At 39.9% G+C, this 22,512-nt stretch overlaps 1 protein-coding gene across 1 annotated transcript; it reads left to right on the plus strand.

The window, feature by feature from the left end:
• The first annotated feature begins 19,661 nt into the window (after positions 1-19,661).
• Positions 19,662-22,115, plus strand: LOC112189137 (phosphatidyl-N-methylethanolamine N-methyltransferase). Its single transcript, XM_024328411.2, has 2 exons — positions 19,662-20,011; positions 21,597-22,115. Exons 1-2 carry the CDS (start codon positions 19,767-19,769, stop codon positions 21,844-21,846), a joined length of 495 nt encoding a protein of 164 aa, XP_024184179.1. The 5' UTR covers positions 19,662-19,766; the 3' UTR covers positions 21,847-22,115.
• The last annotated feature ends 397 nt before the right edge of the window (positions 22,116-22,512 follow it).

Below are 22,512 nucleotides of genomic sequence, written 5' to 3' on the forward strand. Positions count from 1 at the left end.
AAATGTTCACATCTCGATCACATATCCAAGATTGATTATAAAAGCATGTGTTTCTAATGAATGCATGTGTATGTCTAAGTTTTATGTAATATTCTTACATATGTTTCTAATGAGTAGTATTTGTCAAGTTTAAGGTTTGCTTAAGCCACTAGATTTCAGTTTCAAATTTGATGTATGTACTAGAGAAATTTTAAATACACACCCCTAATCACTTAATACACATCCCTATTATTTTATATTTCAAATTAGATTTTGTAGGTAGATTAAATGACCAAAACAGACATCTATTCATTAGAATAAGAAAAAAAATAGTCATATTTTCCTTATATTATTATTCTATTTATGTATAAATAGTTAGATAAATACAACAAATTTCTATACATGGCCTCCCAATTTAATACAAGAATAAAGTTAGAAACTATCTAATTTAATTTTTCCTTAAATAAATTGTAATTAGATGAGGTTAGAGTTATGATTAATCAATTTAAGGAAAAATTATGATTAATCATGACAGGAAATTATTTAAGGAAAAATAGAGTTATGATTACAATTGTAACTAACTCCCATTTTTTAGTTAATTTCCTTTTTTGTTCTAAGAGTTATGATTAATAAATTTATTTTCTAATATAAAACATCACAGGTGAAAAAACTTTGTAATTGTTAATTTGTTTGGACCCTCTAATGACAACTATTTAATTCGGCCACAATAGAAAAACTACGGGTATAGTTTTGGTTGAATGTGCAACTCATAATTTTATACTTGATTAATATGGTGTTTGGTGGATGAGAGATCAAATAACACAAAGCTTATTTATATGCATATATTTAAAGGGAACAATAATAAATCTTTTATGAATTTCTCAATAACTAACACAAGTAATAAATGTCAATATACTAGAATATACTAATCATATTAAATAGTAACCTTAATAGAGTCAAAAAGTAGGATATTTCATGATTTTTGAGATTAAGGGTATTTTAGGTACTTTGGTTGTGTATTTAGTAAATTATTAGAATGAGAAATTAAATGGGTGGTGTATTAAGTATGGAGTGTGTATTAAGTAATTAGGAGTGTGTATTAAGTAATTAGGGGTGTGTATTTAAAACTTCTCTATGTACTATTCTAGGCCTCATATTTGGTCAATGAAATGGGTGGCACCGATGATGCTTTCGCGTTCTTCTTGCTGCTGTTGGGTGGCTAAGTTTGTGGCCTCACCTAATTTGGGCTACTCAGTTTGCCTTCATTTGTTTTTTTAGTTGTGCGATTTTTATTGTTTCCCGTACTATAAATTTATACTTTTGCCAAAAGAAAAAAAATAGAGTTGACATCTTTTCTTTGAAAGTGAGACATTTATCTATCTATTTATACTATAAAGCCAAACACTCAGGTTTCACTAAACTATGGATTATCCATAGCCTCCATAATAAAATATCATCTAAAATAATTATCATGGTAAAATAGAAAAAACCCTAGTTGCGTATGCGTGAGTAGTCAGAGAGAGAGAGAGAGAGAGAAAGAGAGAGGAAAAAACCCTAGTTTTCCCAAAACCCTAGCTTGGACATGGATGCTATAGATGAAATGGCGGTATGTCTGGTGGCCTCGTTGGGATTGGTAGATGGCTGTAAGCTGGTGGATCTCAAGCCACCGAAGGGGGAAGGCTTGCACAGGTCGCAGACCTTTCTGGTTGGAAAATTGTTGACTGCTCGGACTTTTAATAAGCGATCCTTCATGGGGATGTTCCAACAAGCATAGAGGCTCAATGGTTGGTATACGGCTCAGGCACATGGAGACTGATTCCTATTTACTCTGACGGATCCGTCGTATCGTAATCGTATCCTCTGAGGCAGGCCGTGGGGTTTTGATCGTGCACCGGTGGTTTTGGCCTTTATGATGCTGTTGGGGATCTGATGCTGGTAAGGTTGTCCTCTCTAGTGTTCTGGATCAAGGTAAGGGGCCTCCCACTGGCATACCATTCTGCTCGATGTTTAAGGCGCCTTGGAAGTGCCCTAGGTCGCTTTATATAGAAGGATACCACCAAATTCGATGTTGGTGGGATCTGGATTAGGGTTGAGGTTGATTTACTGCAACCGGTGGTGCTTCACCGGAGTTTCATGGTGGATGATGGAGTTGTGGTGGGCTTGAATTTTTTTTCTTTGAAAGCCTATATGGGAGATACGCAGAGTGCGATTTGTTGACTCATGTTGGCTGGCCTTGTGTTGGACCGCCATTGCCGGCAGCTCTAAACAGTGCAGCGTCGCCGGCAAGGGAGAACCTGGAAAGGGCCCTAGGGCAAGATTTGGTGTTTGGAGCGCAAGTTCAGGCAGAGTAGTCAAGTTTAGCAAGGTTTGCAAACGTACCTGTGTAGAAACCTAAACCCCGACGTGAAATCCTCATTCGTGTTGGGCAGGGAATGAAGAATGCTAACAAGGCCGGGATCTAATCTGTTGAGGATGAACCGGAAAGTGCGGATCAGCAGGGAGTTAGGCTGTTGAAGGAAGCTGAGGATTGTTTGGCGGCTATAGTACCAATGGGTACGAATTTGTTTCCAGCTGAAGATGAATCAACCCAGGCAGCTGCAATAAACAAAGCTGAGGAAACGATAGAAAACATGGCTTTGGAGAAGTCTACAACTGCAAGTACAAAGTAAGTAATAAAGCCAGTGATTTATCGGCGACGAAAAATGGTTGACTACGATGAAGTGTCACCTAAGAGATCGAGGTTGAGTCTCGCAGTGGTAAGGACGAACCTGGATGCTATTTCAATGGGCTTGACTGTGCTGAAAAAGGTGGTGGAGACGCCGAAGAAGAGAGGCAGACCGAGAGGATCCAAGAATAAAACCAAACAAGAGATCAAGGCAATGAAGAAGTCTCCTAAGAAGAAGGAAAAGTCTTCAAGGAAGGTTGAAAAGCTGGTTAATGGTCTACCCCAGTTTACCATACCAAATGAGGGCATTAGCTCCACTCTTGTTAAGGGAGGGGAGCCTTCTGCTGTTTAGTTTTGTTGCAGTTAGAATAATGTCTATGCTAGTTTAAGTGTCTATATGAGCCTTTGTAGGAGTGCTGATGTAGAAGCAGGTGATCAGGGACTGAGGACGTAGAAGGAAAGGATGGTAGATAGGGGTTAGAGAAGAGAACTGCGAAATAGAAGAGAGAATTAAGAACAGGAGGTTTAGGAAGTTTATAATCGTTATCAATCAGGTCTACCCCTCACCTACTACAATGCCTCTTATTTATAGAAGCTAGACTAGTTCTAAAACTGCTAGTAAAAGATTATTCCTAATGCTTCTAAACTACCTAAGATCACCAGTAAAGAATAATTCCTAAAATAATCTGGAATATAATACATTCCTAAAAGCATTCTAAAAGAATATGCAACTTAACAATCTGGTTTGTTGCCATCATTCCCCCCCCCCTCGGTGAGAGGACTCGACACCGGCGAGTAAAACACAGCAGCTATGAAGGACGGCGCCGACGTGCATAGGTATGAATAATAGGAGGACGTGGAGCAGGCACATCGATAGGAGGACTAGAATTTGACTCAGTGAGAAGATGATCTTGGTATTGCTGGAAGGCAGTGCTCCGAAATTCGTCGTCAGTGATCCAAGTAGCATCTGTTATAGGTCGATTATGCCAACGGACAAGGAAACGCTGAAAGCCACCATTTGCAGAAGCAACAAATTCATGATCTAGGACATCAACAATTTGGTCGGTAGCATGGGAAACAGGAGCAGGAAGACGAGGAGGCTTGGCAGGGGCATGGGAAAAAGTGATATGAGGAACTACATGAGGTTCAAAGGTGCCGCGGTAAGGAAAGAGATCAGCCACATTGAAAATGGGACTAAAAGTCAAATGGGAGGGCAAGTCCAGTAGATAAGCGTTAGAACCTAGCCGCTTAGAACCCATCCTTTCCTTCTACGTCCTCAGTCCCTGATCACCTGCTTCTACATCAATTTGGTATCAAAGCCAAACCCTGATCTTTGCTTCCCTTGATCATCTTGCTCACACCTTGTCTATCTACAACTCCACTTTCTCGAGACACCATGACAGTGAAAGAACTTGAGGAGTCCCATGCTGTGCTGAAGACCCAAGTCACTGAACTTAGTAAGAACATGACCAAGTTCCAAGCCGAGGTTGCCACCCTTAGCAGGGCTGTGACCCGATCCCAAGAGGAGACGACCATGTTTCTCCATGCATTTTGTGAGAAGATGCAGAAACAACTTCAGATTGCAGAGTCCAAACAGGACGACACCCCCAATCCAAAACCGGTCACTGATGGCATTCTTCCTATGCCACAAGGATCGAAAGGTTCTTACCCACACCAGGAGGATCAGCAACATGATAGTTCTTATCCCTTTGACCAACCTTTTTCACCACAGTTAGGTCATCGTTCTCGTTACTTTGATCCTTTTCAATCTCCTCCTTATGACCGACGGCAATGCCGATATGAGGACACCACTGACATTACTCGGCGTACCAAAGTTGACGCTCCTGAGTTTGACGGTCGAATGGATCCCAGTTTTTTTTCTCGATTGGCTAGCGGCTATGGATGATTATTTTGACTGGTATGGTATGGATGATGCGCAGCGGGTACGTTTTGCAAAGCTAAAATTGGTAGGCTCCGCCAAAAAACACTAGCAAAAAGTGATGTTTCAACTGCACCACATGGGTGAAGCTCTGATTGTCCATTGGACAGAGATGAAGCTCAAGTTGAAAGAAAAATACCTTCCTTACTATTATCGCAGTAAACTCCTCGATCAACTTTTGAATTTTCGGCAAGGTTCACAAACTGTGAGTGACTACATGGCTCGTTTTGAAGAGCTCATGTTACGTTGTGAAATTCTAGAGGAGCCTTATATCACAGTTACTCGATTCCTCAATGGCTTACGGGCTGACATCAAGCGTGAAGTAACCCTACATTCTCCAAGCACTGTTGATGAAACTTTCCATAAAGCTTTAGAAGTGGAGAAGTATCTTCGCCCATCTCCTACTCGCCGTTTTTTTGGTACCTCCCAATCCTCTGTTCCATCTACTAGTTTTCCTTCTTCGACTGCTCCCGCTCCACCACAGGTTACACGGCAAGGCATTCCCTCCTCATCTCATCCTCCTAACTTTTTGCCAGTGCTCGCCCCCCATTCTTTGCCGATAAAGCCCCTGCTCCCTCCAATTTTTCTTCCCAAATCGAGTGCCATTACTGTCATGCTAAAGGCCATATTGCCTCTCGTTGCCCCCAACGCACTTTAACCCTTGTGCCTACAGAATCTGAGAATCTTCATGGGGTCACTAATGAGGAAATTATTGAACCAATGGAGGATGTCTATGATCTTGATCTTGATGATTGCTACACTAATGGTGATCCCCACCCCCAATTACAGGTCATGCGTTGTATCTACTCTGTTCCTTTAGACTCGGATGCTTGGAAACGGACTAGTATCTTCCATACATTTGTTCCCTGCAATGGCCATCCTTGCAAGTTAGTCATCGATGGGGGTAGTACTATGAATGTGGTCTCTAAAGCAGCCCTCACAAAACTGAATTTGACTCTTGAACCTCACCCTCATGCTTTTTGTGTGGCATGGGTTGACAAGACACAGTTACCCGTTATCGAAAGATGCCTTGTCCCTCTGAAGTTGGGCTCTTATTATGAGGATCTTTATTGTGATGTCCTTCCTATGGATGTTGCTCACATTTTGTTGGGGCGCCCGTGGATTTATGATCGTGATCTCCATCATTTTGGGCGAGAAAACACATATGTCTTTAATCATGGTGGCACAACAATTACCTTACGGCCCTCGAAACCTGTAGCCCGTCCTTCCCCGTCTATCTCTCCTTCTGAGCCACACCAACTCACCATATTGACCCCAGGTCAGTTTGCACGTGCAAGTCAGGAATCTGGTCTTATGTTTGCCTTGGTCTTAAAAGAAAGTTCTGCTCCTACACTCGATTCTTCACCTGACTCGGACACTCAACATTTTTTGGATGACTTTACTGATATTATTCCAGATGACTTACCTAATGAATTACCACCTCTGCGGGAGATCCAACATGCCATTGATCTTGTTCCCGGTTCACAGCTTCCTAACCTCGCTCATTATCGCATGAATCCTACTGAACGAGCTGAGTTAACCAGAAAAATTCAGGGCCTTTTGGACAAAGGTTTCATTCGACATAGCCTTAGTCCATGTGCTGTACTAGTTCTTCTTACACCTAAAAAAGATGGTTCGTGGCGAATGTGTGTTGATAGTCGGGCCATCAACAAAATTACCGTCAAGTATCGATTCCCTATTCCACGACTTGATGATATGCTTGATGACTTGGCTGGTTCTACATGGTTCTCCAAAATTGATCTACGTACCGGCTACCATCAGATTCGTATTCGCATGGGTGATGAGTGGAAAACTGCGTTTAAAACACCTGACGGCCTATATGAATGGTTAGTTATGCCGTTTGGCATGTCTAACGCTCCTAGTACCTTCATGCGAGTTTTGAACCATGTTTTACGTCCATATATTGGCAAGTTTTTGGTGGTCTATTTTGATGATATTCTTATTTATAGTCGGACTCGTGATGAGCATCTAGAGCACTTTCGCACAGTCTTCCTTACGCTTCGTCAAGAAAAATTGTATGCTAACCTCAAGAAGTGTTCCTTCTTCCAGCCACAGGTCCTCTTTTTGGGCTTTATTATCTCTGCTGCCTGTGTTAGCGCTGACCCTGAAAAAGTGGCTGCCATTCGGCATTGGCCTACACCTCGCACCATCACTGAGGCCCGTGGTTTCCATGGTCTAGCTTCTTTCTATCGACGCTTTATCCTGGGGTTTAGTACTATTATGGCTCCCATCACTGATTGCTTGAAACAAGGAGAGTTTCGTTGGTCCCCTGCTGCAGCTTAAGCCTTTGACACTATTAAGAAAAAAAATGATGGAGGCCCCTGTTTTACGACATCCTGATCTTTCCAAGGTTTTTGAAGTTGCTTGTGATGCCTCCGGCATTGGCATTGGAGGTGTTTAATTCCAGCTTACCATAATTGCGTGCTCGGCGTTTGGAGTTTGGTAAAACATACTGCCTACGAGGTGAGGTGTTTTTGTTAGCATAGACTACTCTGAGCTATCAATGTCTAAACGGAGTAGTCAATTTATTTTGTACTATTTCTAATCTATGAACTAGGGTCATACTATTGGTATGAACTAGGGTCATACTAATGGTATGAACTCTTTACTTTCAAAAAAAATTATCATGACAAAATAAAACAAGAAAAAATACATAAAGATAAAAATATTGAAGCAGTGCGTGATAAGAAAACTTCCTTATTTTTCTTCTCTTCACGAAAACTTCCTCGAGTATTAGCATTTCTGTTTTGTTCGTTTGCGTCGTACACTAGGATGATCTTAGGCGACAAGGATGGTCAAGGCAGGGCTTCTACTTTGGGTTTTGTAGGCTATAAGTTTTAAAAGTTTTCTTTTTGCATGTCTTTTGGACTTTAGTTTTATTTTCCTTTTGGTTTAGTTGAAAATAAGCATGCTTTTGTAGACTTAGTTTGGTTTTTCCTTCAGTTTTATTTGCTTTTAGCTGAGCAAGTATTGAGTAATTTAGGGATCTCTCGATCTACCAAGCTTGATGGAGTGTAGTCGTATGATTTTTATCAATAGATTCGTTCCGTTACCTAAAAAAAATAATGTTGTTTGATTGATTAAACTATACGCGAAAATTTTTCTCATTATGTGTGTGTATTTTAGATAAGTGAAAGAGTGGTTCTATACTTCTATCAAATTGTCATCTACCTCTATCGTATACTTTGCTTCAATATTACCCATTTTTGTTTTTCGTTTTGAATCTACATTCCATTCTTCCCACCTACAGCCCCAGATTTTGACAACCTCCATTTACCTAGGGCTGGGCATCCGGACCCGACCTGAACCGAGGAAAAAAGTTCTATTCAGTTCGGTTTTAATATAGAAATTTTCAGTTCGGTCTAAAGCCCAACCCGATTTCATATAATAGGTTCGGTCACGGGCTTCACATTTTCAGGGATCGAAAGCCCGAACCGACCCGAATCTTGTATCAGTTGCCACATGTCAGTCCTTGATTAGGTGATATAATAATATGTTAAATATTAAAAAAAAAAAAACAAGTTAACAACCCTAAAACGCTAAAACATGTCTCTTCCAGTCGAGTAACCCGACCTCACTCACCTCAGTCTCCCTCTCTCTCGAGTCGACACCATCTCAGCCCCAATTTCTGAAATCTCCCTCTCAGTCCCTCCCTCACAGTCTCACCCTTCACTCTCTCTCCATCCATTACTAGCTACTGCACCACTCTCCTTCTCCGAAATCCTCCTCCGCCAGCGACTCCTGGATTAGATGAGAAGCTTCAGAAGTTCACCTCCACTGTTTAGCCCTTTCAATTCTCCTGTTGCCGTCGCCGTAGCCTCTCCTCGCAACTCAGTTCGGTGAGTAATCTAGATTTAAGGGTTTTCAATTTGACTTTTTCAATCCTCTTTATTTGTGAATGAAATTGAAATGTATGAGATAAAATTACTTTGTGTTGAGCTTGTCAGGGAGTTGTCAACTTGTCATGGAGTTCTGAACCTGTTGAGCAAGGGAGCCGGCCCAGCAGCTATTTGTGCAAAACTGGAAATTGTGTTCCTGTTTCTGTTGCAGTTGTAGTACCATTTAAAATTTGAATTTCAATTGATTGAACACATGGTTGAAATGATTGAATAATTTGGATTGTTTTCTGTTGGACAATGGACAATGTATTTGTGAGTTTGTGTTGTAAGCTATAAAGTATAAACTTGTAGTAATGCATGATTATTGTTATGTTAATGAGATTATTTGATATTTGGATCTGCATTCTCCTAGGTACTAGAATGAGTGACAGAAGTCACAGAAGTGCAACCGGCCCGAATGGGTTCGGTTTTTGTCGGTCTTCATTTCTAAAAAAGCCCGAACCAGCCCGAACCGATAGTTTCGGTCTCGGTCTTAATGATTTTCGGACCCGGCCCTACTCGAGCCCAGCCCTACATTTACCCATCATCAAACTTTCGACAACATGGCTACATTCAAAAAGCATAATTTGTGAGATCTTCAGCTTGCTAACTACAGTACCACATACGTTCAAAGAAACAGGATGGGACATAGCTACATTTAGATGGTCTCATCAATCAATCTCTCAATCTATTTCAAGTTACAGGAAAATTGTGGTGTATGAAAATTCAAATGGGTGATGTAATCATTTGGAAAAATTTAGGAATATTACCAAGAATTCCTAAAAGATTAACCCAAAACTTGTTAATTCTCTACTACAAATTTGGTACTTTTGATCAAAACGTCAAGTCAATTAGTTAACAAGCCCGTGTTATTTTTAAAATAAAATTTACCATAATAACAACATATTCTTTCTTTATATGTAACATTATTTAGAAACATGTAACAAATATTGTAAATATAATAAATTACTCCTAGTAGAACTAAAACTGCACTTACGACCAGACTTATTGTGGTTGTGGTAATTGAGTGGTCAAACATGTAAATATCATAATTAGACCATTTTTATCGAATAGGGAATTTTAGAAACAGTACATGATCGAACTTTTCGCGATTGATAATTAAGCTTCCTTAACTTCCAGAAATAGCAAATCATTACCTGGACTAACAAACACGACCCAATCATGGTACATGCCATTAACGACTCTGTTAGTTAGCAAGCCACCTGACATATTTTCAAGGGTAAACTTGTCTCTTCTCGTCTCTCTACACACTGTCAGTTCTCTCTCTCTCTCTCTCTCTCTCTCTTTTATTTTCCAAATATCAGAGAGAGATGGTGATGGAAGTGATAAGAGCTAAGAGCTTATTCACCTCCAACCCATAAACCCACTATATCTCCCCAGTCTTCGCCTCATAATCTAGCTAATCTTTCGATTCCAAGACCCAAGAACCCAATCCCCTTCCAATTTTCAACTCTTCAGTGAGAGTCTCTGAATGAACTACAACCTCAAAAGGCCTTGATTTACATTCCTAGAGCCAAACTCATTTAGAGCAAGCTTAGAGACTCTGTTGCTTCTCAAGTCACATTTGATCGACACTGACCCAATTGCAAGGACTATCATCCTCTTCATTCCACAAATTGAGCTTGGCCACTGGGTCTAGCAGCCAGGCCTTGAACACAATCAGCCCTAAATCGGAAGGGCGGGTATTAGAAAAGGTGGGTGTTGTCAAAGAGCTTGTGAGTGAGAGTAAGAGAGAGTGAGAAAAATAATGGTGTGGGTGAAGATGGCTTAGATTGAGTAAAGGGGGAGCATTTAAAATTGAGAGAGAGAGAGAGAGAGAAAGAGAGAGAGAGAGAGAGAGAGAGAGAGAATATCAAACTACCATTTGAAAAAAGAATAATGGCATAAGATTAATGATGTTATTGACATCATGTACCAAAAGTGTGTCGGTTTTGTTAGTTTAGGTACTAATTTGTTTTTTCTGAAAGTTAAGGAAACTTAATTATCAGTGGCAAAAACTTCATGTTCTGTCAGCAAAATTTTCCCTATCAATAAAGATTCTTGATTATCAAAGGTAGAACATCATTATCCACAAATTTAATTTAAACCGAAAATATACATCAAAAGACCAACAAGACAATATATGAAATTAAATACAATTAGAATTAAGTTATAACTCAAAAAAATTCAAAAATAGAAATAGAAAATTAATCACATAATTAAAGTATATTAGAATAACAAATATAATTTCCTATAATACAAATATTGTTTTAGGAAATTAAAATTGAGAGAGAATTGACTTGTGCTTTAATTGATAATAGAGGTCTATTTATATAGAAGATTACAAGCATAGAATCAGAGTCTTACAAGGAAACATAATTGTACAATGATTGGATATCTACGAGAATATCTCTAAGATTAACCCTATTTCAAGTCAGACAAGTAACTAGAGTTTGGGCTAGACATACAATTCAGATATACTTGAACACTTCCCATTGTGTAGCCCAAATGCGGTGCTCCTCTCGTTGCCTCGTCAAAGACCTTGTTGAGTAACAAAAACCATGTGGGACAAAAATAACCTCGGTCGAAGAAGAAAAGTAGTACAACACACCTTTCATGTTTCGAGACCATACATGTAGACATCTCTCTAATATCTGCATCTCCCCCTGATGACTACTGTTATGGGAGTTTGGATAACTTCCGCAAATGATGCTACCAACATGTTTCTCGAAAGCAGAATTTAGGCAATGACTTAGTGAACAAGTTTTGCCAAACTATTCTCAGATCGAACTTAGTTCACTTTGATCTTAAGGAGAGTCTGTTATTGCTTATTATGCTTGGTGTCATCGCCTTTGATGTAGCCTTGCTTCATTTGTTTAATGCAAGCGACATTATCCTCATAAATGCTCGTAGTCTCATATGTGGTAGACTTCAAACCACAATTGTTTCGAACATGCGTAATTATGGATCCAATCCACATACATTCATGAACTACTTCGTGAAGAGCAATAATCTCAGTATGATTTGAAGATATGGCGATGAGGGTCTGTTTTATAGACCTCCAAGATATTTCATTCTTACCTATGGTGAACACATAACTAGTTTGGGAAGGACCATTGTGTGGGTCAGAGAGGTACCCAAAATTAGCAAAACCTTCCAAAACACCAATGTCATTTTAGGATGGGGACAGAGGACGCAGGCCAGTGTTGGCAGCGTTCCTGGTATGTGATGGGATAAAACAAGCCCATATCAATTATATATCTCAAGTACCGAAAGATATCTTTTACACCAATCTAATGACGTCACGTTGGCGCAAAGTTATATCTAGCTAACAAGTCCACTGCAAATGAGATGTCCAGTCTTGTGCACTAGGATAAGGACAATAATGCGCCTATTGTACTTAAGTAGGGCACTTTTGCCTTTGGCACATCTTCATCATCATCCTTCGGATGAAGAGGATCCTTTTTAGGATGAAGACTACGGACGATCATGTGCGTGCTTAAAGGCTTGACCTTGTCAACACGCCTAAGCATCCATCAACATGACGCTCAAGTTCCAAACTGAGACATAATCATGTTCTCCCAAGATCTTTCATCTCAAAATCGGATTTCAAGTTTTCAGCGGTTTCCCTTAACTCTTTAAGGGTTTCCAATGAAGATCATGTCACCAACATGAACCGCGATAGAATCCGAAACTCGTTACAGGAATGCGAAGGCATTTACATATCCCTTCCCAAACAAGTAGTCATTTTAGTGAGCATTTCAACCTCATTGAAAACGCTCTCTGTGGTCTAGAGCCACTTGACTTGAGTAAATGAAGTTCACCAAGAACCTTCATGTATATTTCGTATCTAGATCCCCACAGAGATATGTAGTGACCACATTCGTAAGCTGCATGTTCAGTTATTCAGAAACTACCAAACTGACAAGGTAGTGGAGTGCAAAGACATCCATTACTAGAGAATATGTCTCATTGTAGTCGATTCTAGGGAATTTTGTGAGAAGCCTTGAGTCATAAGGCGAGATTACCATCTCTTTTTCTCATCACACTTTCTAACGAAGACCCATTAGTCAATAGGTTTTATGTTAAGACGTGTTGGCATCACTGGCTCTATAAACCTTCTTGTTCGTTACAGAATCCAACTTAACTTGGATCGCATCTTTCCATTTAGGCCAATTTTCTCTACGTTGGCATTCATTCATCAACGAAGCGTGGTTCGATATCATCATAGTCAACAAACTCATGTGCTATGAAATGTACGAATACATCATCAATCATGATGGAGTTTTTATCCCATGTTTCATGTACACTGGTGTATTTTTCAGAGAGCTCTATATTATGAGGAGTAGGTTCTGACATTGAGGCGTCCCCCAATGATAACCATAATTCAGAAGATTCTCATGAGATGGATTTTGAGTGTCGATGATCAAAAGATTGGATTGTGCCAAAGTACATTCGAACACACGGGCCTCCCACGCATCCTAACTAAGGTCATGACCTGTGATGCCAGAATGCCACACTCTATGGCATTGGTGCCATGCCTACCTCTGTGTAGGGTGGCGTTTATGTCTTCTCGTCGGGACTCCTATCCTTGTAGGCATGTTTGCAGCAGATATGTGTGATCTCATCACTTTAGAGGGAATCGAGATGAGACATAGTGGAGACAGACCACGACAATTCTTGTCGATCCTGTTGAATATCAGTGTTCTTATCTCCCCCTAATGACGGGAAGACTGTCTTATCAAAGTGACAATCCGCAAGACATGCGGTAAAGAGATTGCCCTAGCAAGGGTATTAAGTAGCAGACGATTGTTGGAGTCTCATATCCAAAGTATTTGCCTATTCATTTGTGAGGACCCATCGTAGTGCGTTGTGGAGGCACATAAATGGCTCACTTAAATGTGTGTAAGTACAAGATACTTGTACTCATTCACAAGCTGTAACGTAGAGATAGATTGAGTGGCGGTGGGTAGTAAACGAATTAGCATAGTTGCATGCGATATTTCATAACCCAAGCGGATATAGGGAGATTGGTATGCATTACCAATGTCTGAGCTACCATCGTAGTTATTTCCACAAGACTATTTGGGTGTGTACATGGCAATATGATGTCCAACATCAGTCTCAGTGATATGCAATAATCATCGAAAGCTTTCGATGTAAACTCTTTAGCATTGTCAAGTCCAATTGACTGAATGGAATGATCTAGGGTGTAGTATAAGGAGCATTACAAGTGGAAAATGACACAACACGTGACCAGCGTGTTTGCACGTCAACCAACATCATGAAATATTTAAACGTCCGCATGTTAGTTGAATCGGTCCACAGAATCCCCATGGATTCTATGCAAGAATGGAATTAGTATTTTAGTATCCTTTGTGTAGGATGGTCTCAGTCTGAAAACACTAGATGGAATAGAAACCCTATGTTTTTGAATAACAAACAAGGCTTTGTAAAAAAACTACACAATTAGGAAGACCTCAACAATTGTTGACGTAGTGTAAACCTCATCACTGAGGAAACTTCACTGCGTGGCTTTTAACGTAGCCAACACGAGAAACAAATCCACTATTAAATCAATTGTTACAGATCACAAGTTATAGTATTCAAAACAACCACGTTACTAGCAATATAGCTAACTTGTATACAATTTGATAATCCTATACTGCAAACTTAAGTCTCTCAATGTCTGGTAAGCTTCAACGAATCAAGCTTTCCCTTTCGCCTTGTATCAAGGGCTCACTGATCTCAAGTATGATATGTGGGAAAGAATGCAGTGAAGATAAATATCAAGGAGAGTTTTTTCAGAAATCTGTTTATGAAGACTATGTAATACACGAAATAATCAAAGATTCCCAACACCAAAAACTCTACTTTCACAATGCAGTTTAAAAGACCTTTTATAGTGGAGCAAAACTCGCCCTCAAACAAATCTTTTCTTGTTACTGAAAAAAAGATAAACAAGGAAAGATTTTCAAACTGATTTCGATAAACATTCAATACATTTTAATGTTTTGAAAATCCAACCTATAATTGATATGCATATCAAAAGCTTTTAATGCAGATGAGTATATTCAATCAGTCTATTTGATATGCATATCAATTTGAATCATGCAGAAGATAAGAATGAATATCACCTTTTAACTCAAGATCGGTGAGCATGATTCCCCTTGATTCTCTCTTCTTGATCTGATTCTGCAGTCTTGACCTATTTCCTTAAATCTCCGGACAAGTAGGAGAAATACTCTCCTAGTGCTTTGCAACTTCTGATTTCCTATTAGCTTTGGGAAAGTCATGTGTTGAATGGTGATAGACCAACATACTTACACAGTCCTAATTCCCTAAGGAACGAGCTTTGTAGAATGAGCGAGAGGCCTTATAAGCAACCAATAAGAATTTTGGTTGGACCTGAGCGTTAAAACTTTATTTGAAGCAAAGTTGGTGATTGCAGCATCACCTGTGGCACTATCACCATGATGGACACCATCCATGGCATCATGGATATGGACTATGCTAGCCCTAGGCTAGCGGTGGTGCTAGGGACAGTGGTGGCAGTCACACTTAGTCCAGGAATCAACTTTTGATTTGTGCTTTATTTTGCTTGAAATTGACGGATGTCTGTGTGAAGTCTTTAATTGACGGATCATCATATATATCATGACTATTGTTTGGCTCCAGTTTTGTTGCAGCTGATCAATAGTCTCTTTTCTGTGTGCGGGCGTGCCAGCACCATAGGGTGCGGTCGTCAGGGATGTCCCTTGACCTGACTTCTTTCAAGTGATTGTAGACGAGGAGAGCACAAACCTCGTCGCAGGGGTCTTTGTGCCTCGTGGTGAGGACTTTTGCTTAATTTGTTCAATATCGCATAATCGATAATAGACGCCGTAGATCTAGCAGAGCGAAAATCCCCGGGAAGTGGGGAGAACTTGCTAAAGCATGACTTTAGCTTGGCTGGTTTGCGAGGGCGTTACCCTTGCTTGGCTGGTTCTGTAACCGTTATGGTCGCGGTACTATAGTGGGCTCCCGAGGAGACTAGGACCGAAGCACGTTGACAGAGGGTTTGGTGGCACTGACAGTCGACTCCTGAGAATTCTGGGACTGGAGTGTGGTCACCAGTAAGAGAAGGAGAATGGTTGCTCTAGAGAGGCTTGGATAATCGTAGAGATTAGTTAATGAATTGTCTCTGTTACTTCATCATAGCCTCTATATATAGGCTACCAAGCCATAATGGTTGGCCTTAAACAAATCATGATGGGTTAAGCACTTAAGCATTAATGGAATTGTTATATTTAAGCACTTTAAACACTAATGGAATTGTTAGGTTTAAGCACTTAAACACTAATGGAATTTTTAGGTTTAAGCACTTAAACACTAATGGAATCGTGATAGGTTTTCCAATTAAGTCACCATAAAATGTAGTTAAATAATGCTTCTCCACGTGCATGCCACATTCCTTAATTGAATGGAGTATGAATATTTGCATTCTTGCAGCTTGCATAATCTTCCATAATTATGCAGGTAGGCTTTATTTAGCCTCCTAATAATATATTTCGAAATTGTCGACAATATATAGCTTGAGTCACTGACATTGGCTCAATTTCTCCAAGACATGCCTTGTCAGGTCAAAATGCTTATTTTGGGTTCAAACAACTATGATGGACCTATCCTAACATGACAAAGCCCATATGTGTCTAAATCCAAGAGATCTTCTCTAATAACTTTATTGGATTTAATGGCTCGAATAGTGGTGACATAAAAATCCACTAGAGAGGCACATAAGTTTCTCTAAGATGCACATTTGTTCGCAATTATTAGAGGTAGTGCAAAAGAACCCTTTTTCGTTCTCTACATGCGTTTTAGTATGGAATCTGTTTGCTCGAATGGCTTAATAGGGTTTGATTCGCCCTAGAAGCATACAGAGTTTCTGTGACGGTAATCAAGGTGCCATTTGACAAGCCGAATTTGGGCTATTCCATATCCTTGAACTAATTTTGATGGCCGAGTCATCATTGTCACAAAGTAATATGCTTAGAATTTCAAATAGAGTCATAATGAATACAACTCAAAATTTTATTTATAATCCAACGGAGTACATCATTGTTTCTTAACCATTAAGAGAATCTAATCCAAATACTAGCTCATGCAAAACAATGGTAATAGTTTCATTTCGTATGGTAACTCCAAAATAAATATGACTAGGTGAGTAGAGAGATGTCGGTGGAGCAAAGCTCGCTTAAGTACCACTTATCTTAAAACCTTCCTAGATATCATACTCACTTTGGATGAGCCTAGTTGAAGAAAAACCTAAACCAATGACATTTACTACAAAATAGATGACAATTGCTTATTAGATCTCTTGGAAAAATAAAGACTTAAACAAAATTGGTGATTTATTGATCCTAGCTAGATTTGAAGTCTTCAACCCTTCACTCTAGATCACCTTCTTAATCTTCTTGTTCCATGTAGCGAGCTTCTCTTGCTTCACAATACAGTTTATAGGCAGTAACAGCATTCTCACGAGCTCTACAAATGTGTGCCCAATGACCGGATGCTTCATATCGAAAACATTCATCTCTATGCTCAGACTCCATTGATTGAGGTGTTTTGAAAGCATCATTTGGATGGCTCTTAATGTTGAGGGTGCCACTAACATGGCCAGAGGCATTGCCTCCCTCTCTCTTTCTACGTTGACCTCTTCAGTTTTGTGTTCTCCAATTTTAGAGGTTACCTTCCTCATTAGAGCGAGAATATGGACCAGAACGTTTACAAATTTCCCTAGATGTAGGGTTTCGCTCTTGGCGCCCTCCCTTAGGCCCGCTACTATAATTGGACTCTGAAATATGCTCTATTCCCATGGGCCTCGAATTATAGTTCTTCACAAGGATATTGTTATGTTTTTTTAGCAACATTGATAGCTCCAATGAGCTCATGAAACCTTGTGATCCGTCCTGCAGTAACATCAATTTGATGGTTCTTAGCAACCATCAAAGTAAGGACGGGGAATGTTGAGAGAGTCCTCTCAATCAACATCGCATCTGTGATATCTTTTCCATATAATTTCATTAAGGATTTAATGCGAAGTGTCTCCGAGTTGTAGTCAAAAACTGTCTTGAAGTCACAGAAGTGGAGATTATGCCATCTCACTTCTAGGCCAAGAAGTAAGGAGTCACAGACGTTGCCAAAGTGTTCTTCAAGTGAGACCCACATTCTTTTGGGGTCTTCTTCATTCATATACTCGTACTGGAGCGAATCATCCATATGACGATTCATTAGGATGATGACTTTCGCCTTATTTGCCTCCAAGGATGCTCTATTTGCTTCCAAAGCTTGAGCTTGCTCAACAGTTAGCACATCTTGACTTGGCTTAAGAATTGTATCCAGGATTCCTTAGGCCTTGAGATGCTGGCGTGCATCACAAACCTACCTGTGATATCCAGAGCCAGTTGTTTCTAATGGAGTAAAGTTAAGTTTGTTTAGGTTACTCATCCTGAAAAATAACAAGAAATAGGTTTAGTTTCGGAGTGGCAAAATCTACCACGAAAACAAAAAAAAATTCTGAGTGTAGTCATTCCCAAGAAATTAGATTCCAAGAGGTATTGGATTAGATTGAAACAATGATGTGAGTGGTCGATCATAAATTCTTTACAAACTCTTAGTTTGGAGATCTTAACAAGCTCCAAGCTTGGAGATAGCACGAACCCCCCACAGTTCGGCTTAGGTTTTCCTATGAAAGAAGAAAAGGGGGTAGAAGAAAGGAGGTTGCAAGTCCCTAAGAAAAAGAAGAGAAATTGAAAAAACTCAAAAAAAAAAAAACCTCGAAATTGTGTGGCCGGAATCTGGCCGAAGGTCGACGGTGGTGGCCAGCAGTGGTTGGTTGCTGGCTGGTAGCTTGCTGGCATTGAGGCTAACTGAGTGCAAGGCTGGGCGTGGGCGTGGTGTGCATACTCATGCGCTGCTAGGTGAAGTGAGGATAGCAGCACATGTTGAGACTAGGCAAGGGCGCTACTGATGTGAGGCTTGCGCGCTGTCGAGGCGAGGTTAGAGCGGGACTGTAGGTTGGTGTGCAAGGGGGCGCTAGGGCAGGCTGTTGTTGAGGCGAAACGAGGCTAACCAGAAGGCGCTAGCGAGGCTAGCTGATGGGGTTGCCGCACGGGGGTGCTGTGCAGGAGAGGCTAGCAGAGGTAGAGCGAGACTAACAGGCCGGTCCAGAACTTCCAGTGGCCGGTTCGGGTGTTTTCCAGCCAGTTCCGCTGCCGGTTCTGGACTTCTGGGATTGAGGGATTCTAGGTGTGCGGCGGAGGAAGCTAGGGTTTGAAGGTTACGATTTTAGGGTTTCAGGATTAGAGCTTTGTGCTGATAACATGTTTTAGGAAATCGAAATTAGAAAAGAATTGAGTTGTGCTTTCATTGATAATAGAGGTCTCTTTATATAGATGATTACAAGCATAGAATCAGAGTCTTACAAGAAAACAAAATCGTACAATGATTGGATATCTACGAGAATATCTCTAAAATTAACCCTATTTCGTATAACTCAAACAAGTAACTAGAGTTTGGGCCAGACACACAATTCAGATTTTCTTGAACAAATATAAATTTTACCTAATAATTTTATATTGGTTTGGTTCGGTTATTTTTCGGTTTATTATAAACACTAATCGAAAATTGCACCACAATCGTCAATTTGGTTCAATTTTGATTATTTTTTGTCAATTCAGTGCGGTTTGTCGGTTTTTTTTTTTTTTTTTTGGAAAGTCCACCCCTACTGTTGCTTGCTCCTGACAATGGTTTTCATGTGGACATACTTGTTGCCAGAGATAGCTGGGGATATTGGGCTGGTAATCTGTCTTCTTACGTTTTCTCATTTCTCGGTTTATATATATGGGCTGGTATATTTTTCGAGATTAAGCATGAAAGCTTCTTTGGCTAACGTGATGCATTTCCAAATTCCAGTCCTAGTTGAGTTGGTGATCCTCAGGTTCTCTAGGATCCCCCGCATGACAATATTGCACCACCGATCGAGTATGTGAAGTTATTTACATAATTTTTTTCCATTCTGTCGTACATGTTGAGTGGACCATTATGTCTAGTTTTTATCTTCAATAAAATAAATGGCTTTCAATACAATCTCAAAACTACAAAAGCCTGCTAAACATTGGGCTGTAAGAATGGGCCTGTACTACGACCCAGTACGGTCCTCCTTCTGTATCAAAGTTCGCAGAGATTCGCCGAGATACCGAACCATTTCTCCGAGAAAGTGTGAGAAAAGTTCCGGTGAAAAACAATGGGGATAGCAGCAGCAATAGGAGTGCTTTCACCTTTCCCATTTTACTATTGGCTATGGACTTCCCCGCAAACATGGGTTGCCCTCTGTGGGAACGGGCGTGACCCATGCAAGGTTATGGCCTATGTAGCTCATTTCCTGAAGCTGATTCAGTTCCTCTCTCTCGTTTCAGTCTCAACCATCTCTTGGCCTCCTCCTCTTTACTTCTGGCCCCTCATTGCCTTTGGCCAGTTTCTCAACTTCAGGTCAGCCCCCATTTAATGATTACATTTCCTCACGCAGATAGGTTCCATCATTCATGTCTTTAAACGTTTGATTGTTGTGGTGTTGGAAACTAACTTGCTTAGCATTTACTGTTGCTTTGACAAGATTTTGGGTCATGGGAAGCTTTTAATTTTATTTAGATTTAATGGTTTGGATGCTCTTGAGTGAATCTCCTTGATTGATCACTGATGATGCCCAATTGGCCATGTTCTTCAAGCTTAATGTGGAAAACATGGTGCATTTCAAACTACATTGAGTGACGTTCAGCTCATGTTTTCGATACTAGAATTGATAAAATGATGAGAGATATCAGTCATCATTTCCATGAACATCTGTTACTTTATCCTCCAGACTCCAGTATAGATAAACAAGCATTTCCTTTTTGTTTGGATCCTTACTGGAACCAACTCTTCCGAGTTTGTTACTGGGAAACGGGGCTCTTCTGTGTAAACTAACCTAGCAGAGGAAAGAAGACAGCATCAATACATGTCAAGGGAATGAAATGATTCTGTAAGGCTAGTGAAATGTCTGAGGGTGTGGTCTTCATGGTGTGCTAAAAATGGGTGTAAAGATTCAGACAAAATTAAAATGCACAAATCCATCAATAGGATTTCCCCTTTACAAGTATCTGTTACAAAGATCAATGTGCTAATCCGGTACTCACTCCATGAATTGTTATAGAAGCTGGCCCAGATGTCTAGTCTGGTTTGATGTCCCTGTGTTTCAATGCAGCAGAATGTGTAGGGATCCTTGTCAGTTAGGCTTGTAGTGTAGTGCAATATTGGGAGACAAGGAGAAGAGAGTACTGAGAAGTGTCATGCTAAACTTATTCTAGAGATAAAGATAATACCGGATTACAAGTTTACAACCTTTGCTACCAATTACTGATCTATTTCTTTCTTTAATAAGACACGAATTTTATTATGAAATGAAAAGGGATTCATATCTGAATTTGCATCAAGTAACTAGCCTGAGAAAACTTGTCTACCATATCATCTGCAAGTGTAAAGTGGATGAAATGAGAAGTTTGTATGATGGGAGGCATATTGAGAATAGAGTAAGGATATTGTCAGATAGACATATTGAGAATAGAGTAAGGATAAGAAATGATGGACACCAGTGTTTGAATTGGTTTTTTGAGATGTGCTTTATTTGAAGTTTCTTTATGAAATTTTGGTTTGTCTTGATCAAAAGAACTAGATTTACCTGAGCCTAAAGATCAACAGAAAGAGAAATTATTGAAGGCTTAGTCTGTGATATACATGTGTTGTTTCCATATGATCAGGCTTTGTTTTACTCTCTTCAGAGTCTACTCTTTCTAGGATGCAGCTGTGACATATTTTTGTTGTTTGTATGTCTTAGTTGTTTCTTCTTTTGTTAGTTAGTCCAGTGGACTCCTGGTCCTGCATTTATATGCTTCTGTTGTTAACACAAATTTGTTTTTCATATAGATGTATTTTCTCCAAGAGTTCTGTGGTTGATGATTTGGGGCTACAAGTCCTTTTTGAGGTTTCAGAAAATTGATCATGTTTCTTATATCTGTATGTGGTTATTCTGAATTTGCAGGGTTTATCAGTTGTTAGGTGAAGCTGGTACTTACTATGGAGTTCGTTTCGGAAAGAACATTCCCTGGGTGACAGAATTTCCATTTGGGTATATAAAAGATCCTCAATATGTTGGAAGCATCTTAAGTCTTTTTGCATGTCTGTCATGGGTACCCTTTCCATACATTTTCTTGTGGACGTTGGGATATGTTTTTATGATACATGTTGAATCCAAGGAAGATCCTGCCACTCGTGCAAAGCCGCTATCATGATTCAGCATATGAATTAGACCAGAGAATCAGTCGTGTTTACAAATACCAACCAGTGTTCAATTGAGATGGCAGTACAATTTTCTTTTTCTTTCTCCAGCCTCATTCATGTTGGATTTGGTTTCTCTTCATCTTCTGCCGTAACATTGTTGTAGTGATATTACTTAATTAGTCCTGCATGGATTCCAATTTTCAAGGTATTTTGTATCTGATATTTCTCACATCAATTTCAGTGGCATCAAAGTTACAGAAATTGTTTGCTATTTCAGATATCTTTTCTGAGTGAAGAAGTTGCTCATACTCCAGCATAAGTTATACAGATTTTGGGTGCCTTCCTAAATTTTTCCTTGGGACTAAAACCCCAAAGGTAGAACACAAAATAAATAAGTGTTGACTGGCATAAGAAGGTAAAAGCCAAGAGACTAATTCATGCTGGGAGGTCATGCCAAATTGCTTCCTCCCCTCTGCCTGTCCATCTAGAATAGATTGAGATTTAAAACTCTAATTAGACTTGGCGAGATTCACCAGTGGTGTGGAATTCCCACACTTGGAGGCGCTTACCAACTCGACCACCTATGGTGGTTTTCTTCTTACTAAACTTGAATAAGGTTGAGAGGAATGGAGTGAAGTGATTTCTTATTTTAGGATGTTTACTAACATTTGAACCCA

Source organism: Rosa chinensis, chromosome 2, assembly GCF_002994745.2.
Source record: "Rosa chinensis cultivar Old Blush chromosome 2, RchiOBHm-V2, whole genome shotgun sequence".
Lineage (NCBI taxonomy): Eukaryota > Viridiplantae > Streptophyta > Magnoliopsida > Rosales > Rosaceae > Rosa > Rosa chinensis.

Excerpts from the sequence above, each read along its gene's own strand:
- LOC112189137 (XM_024328411.2), top strand. The coding sequence starts at position 19,767 with ATGGGGATAGCAGCAGCAATAGGAGTGCTTTCACCTTTCCCATTTTAC. Across the intron at positions 20,012-21,596 it reads GGCCAGTTTCTCAACTTCAG|GGTTTATCAGTTGTTAGGTG; the intron begins GTCAGCCCCCAT and ends CTGAATTTGCAG.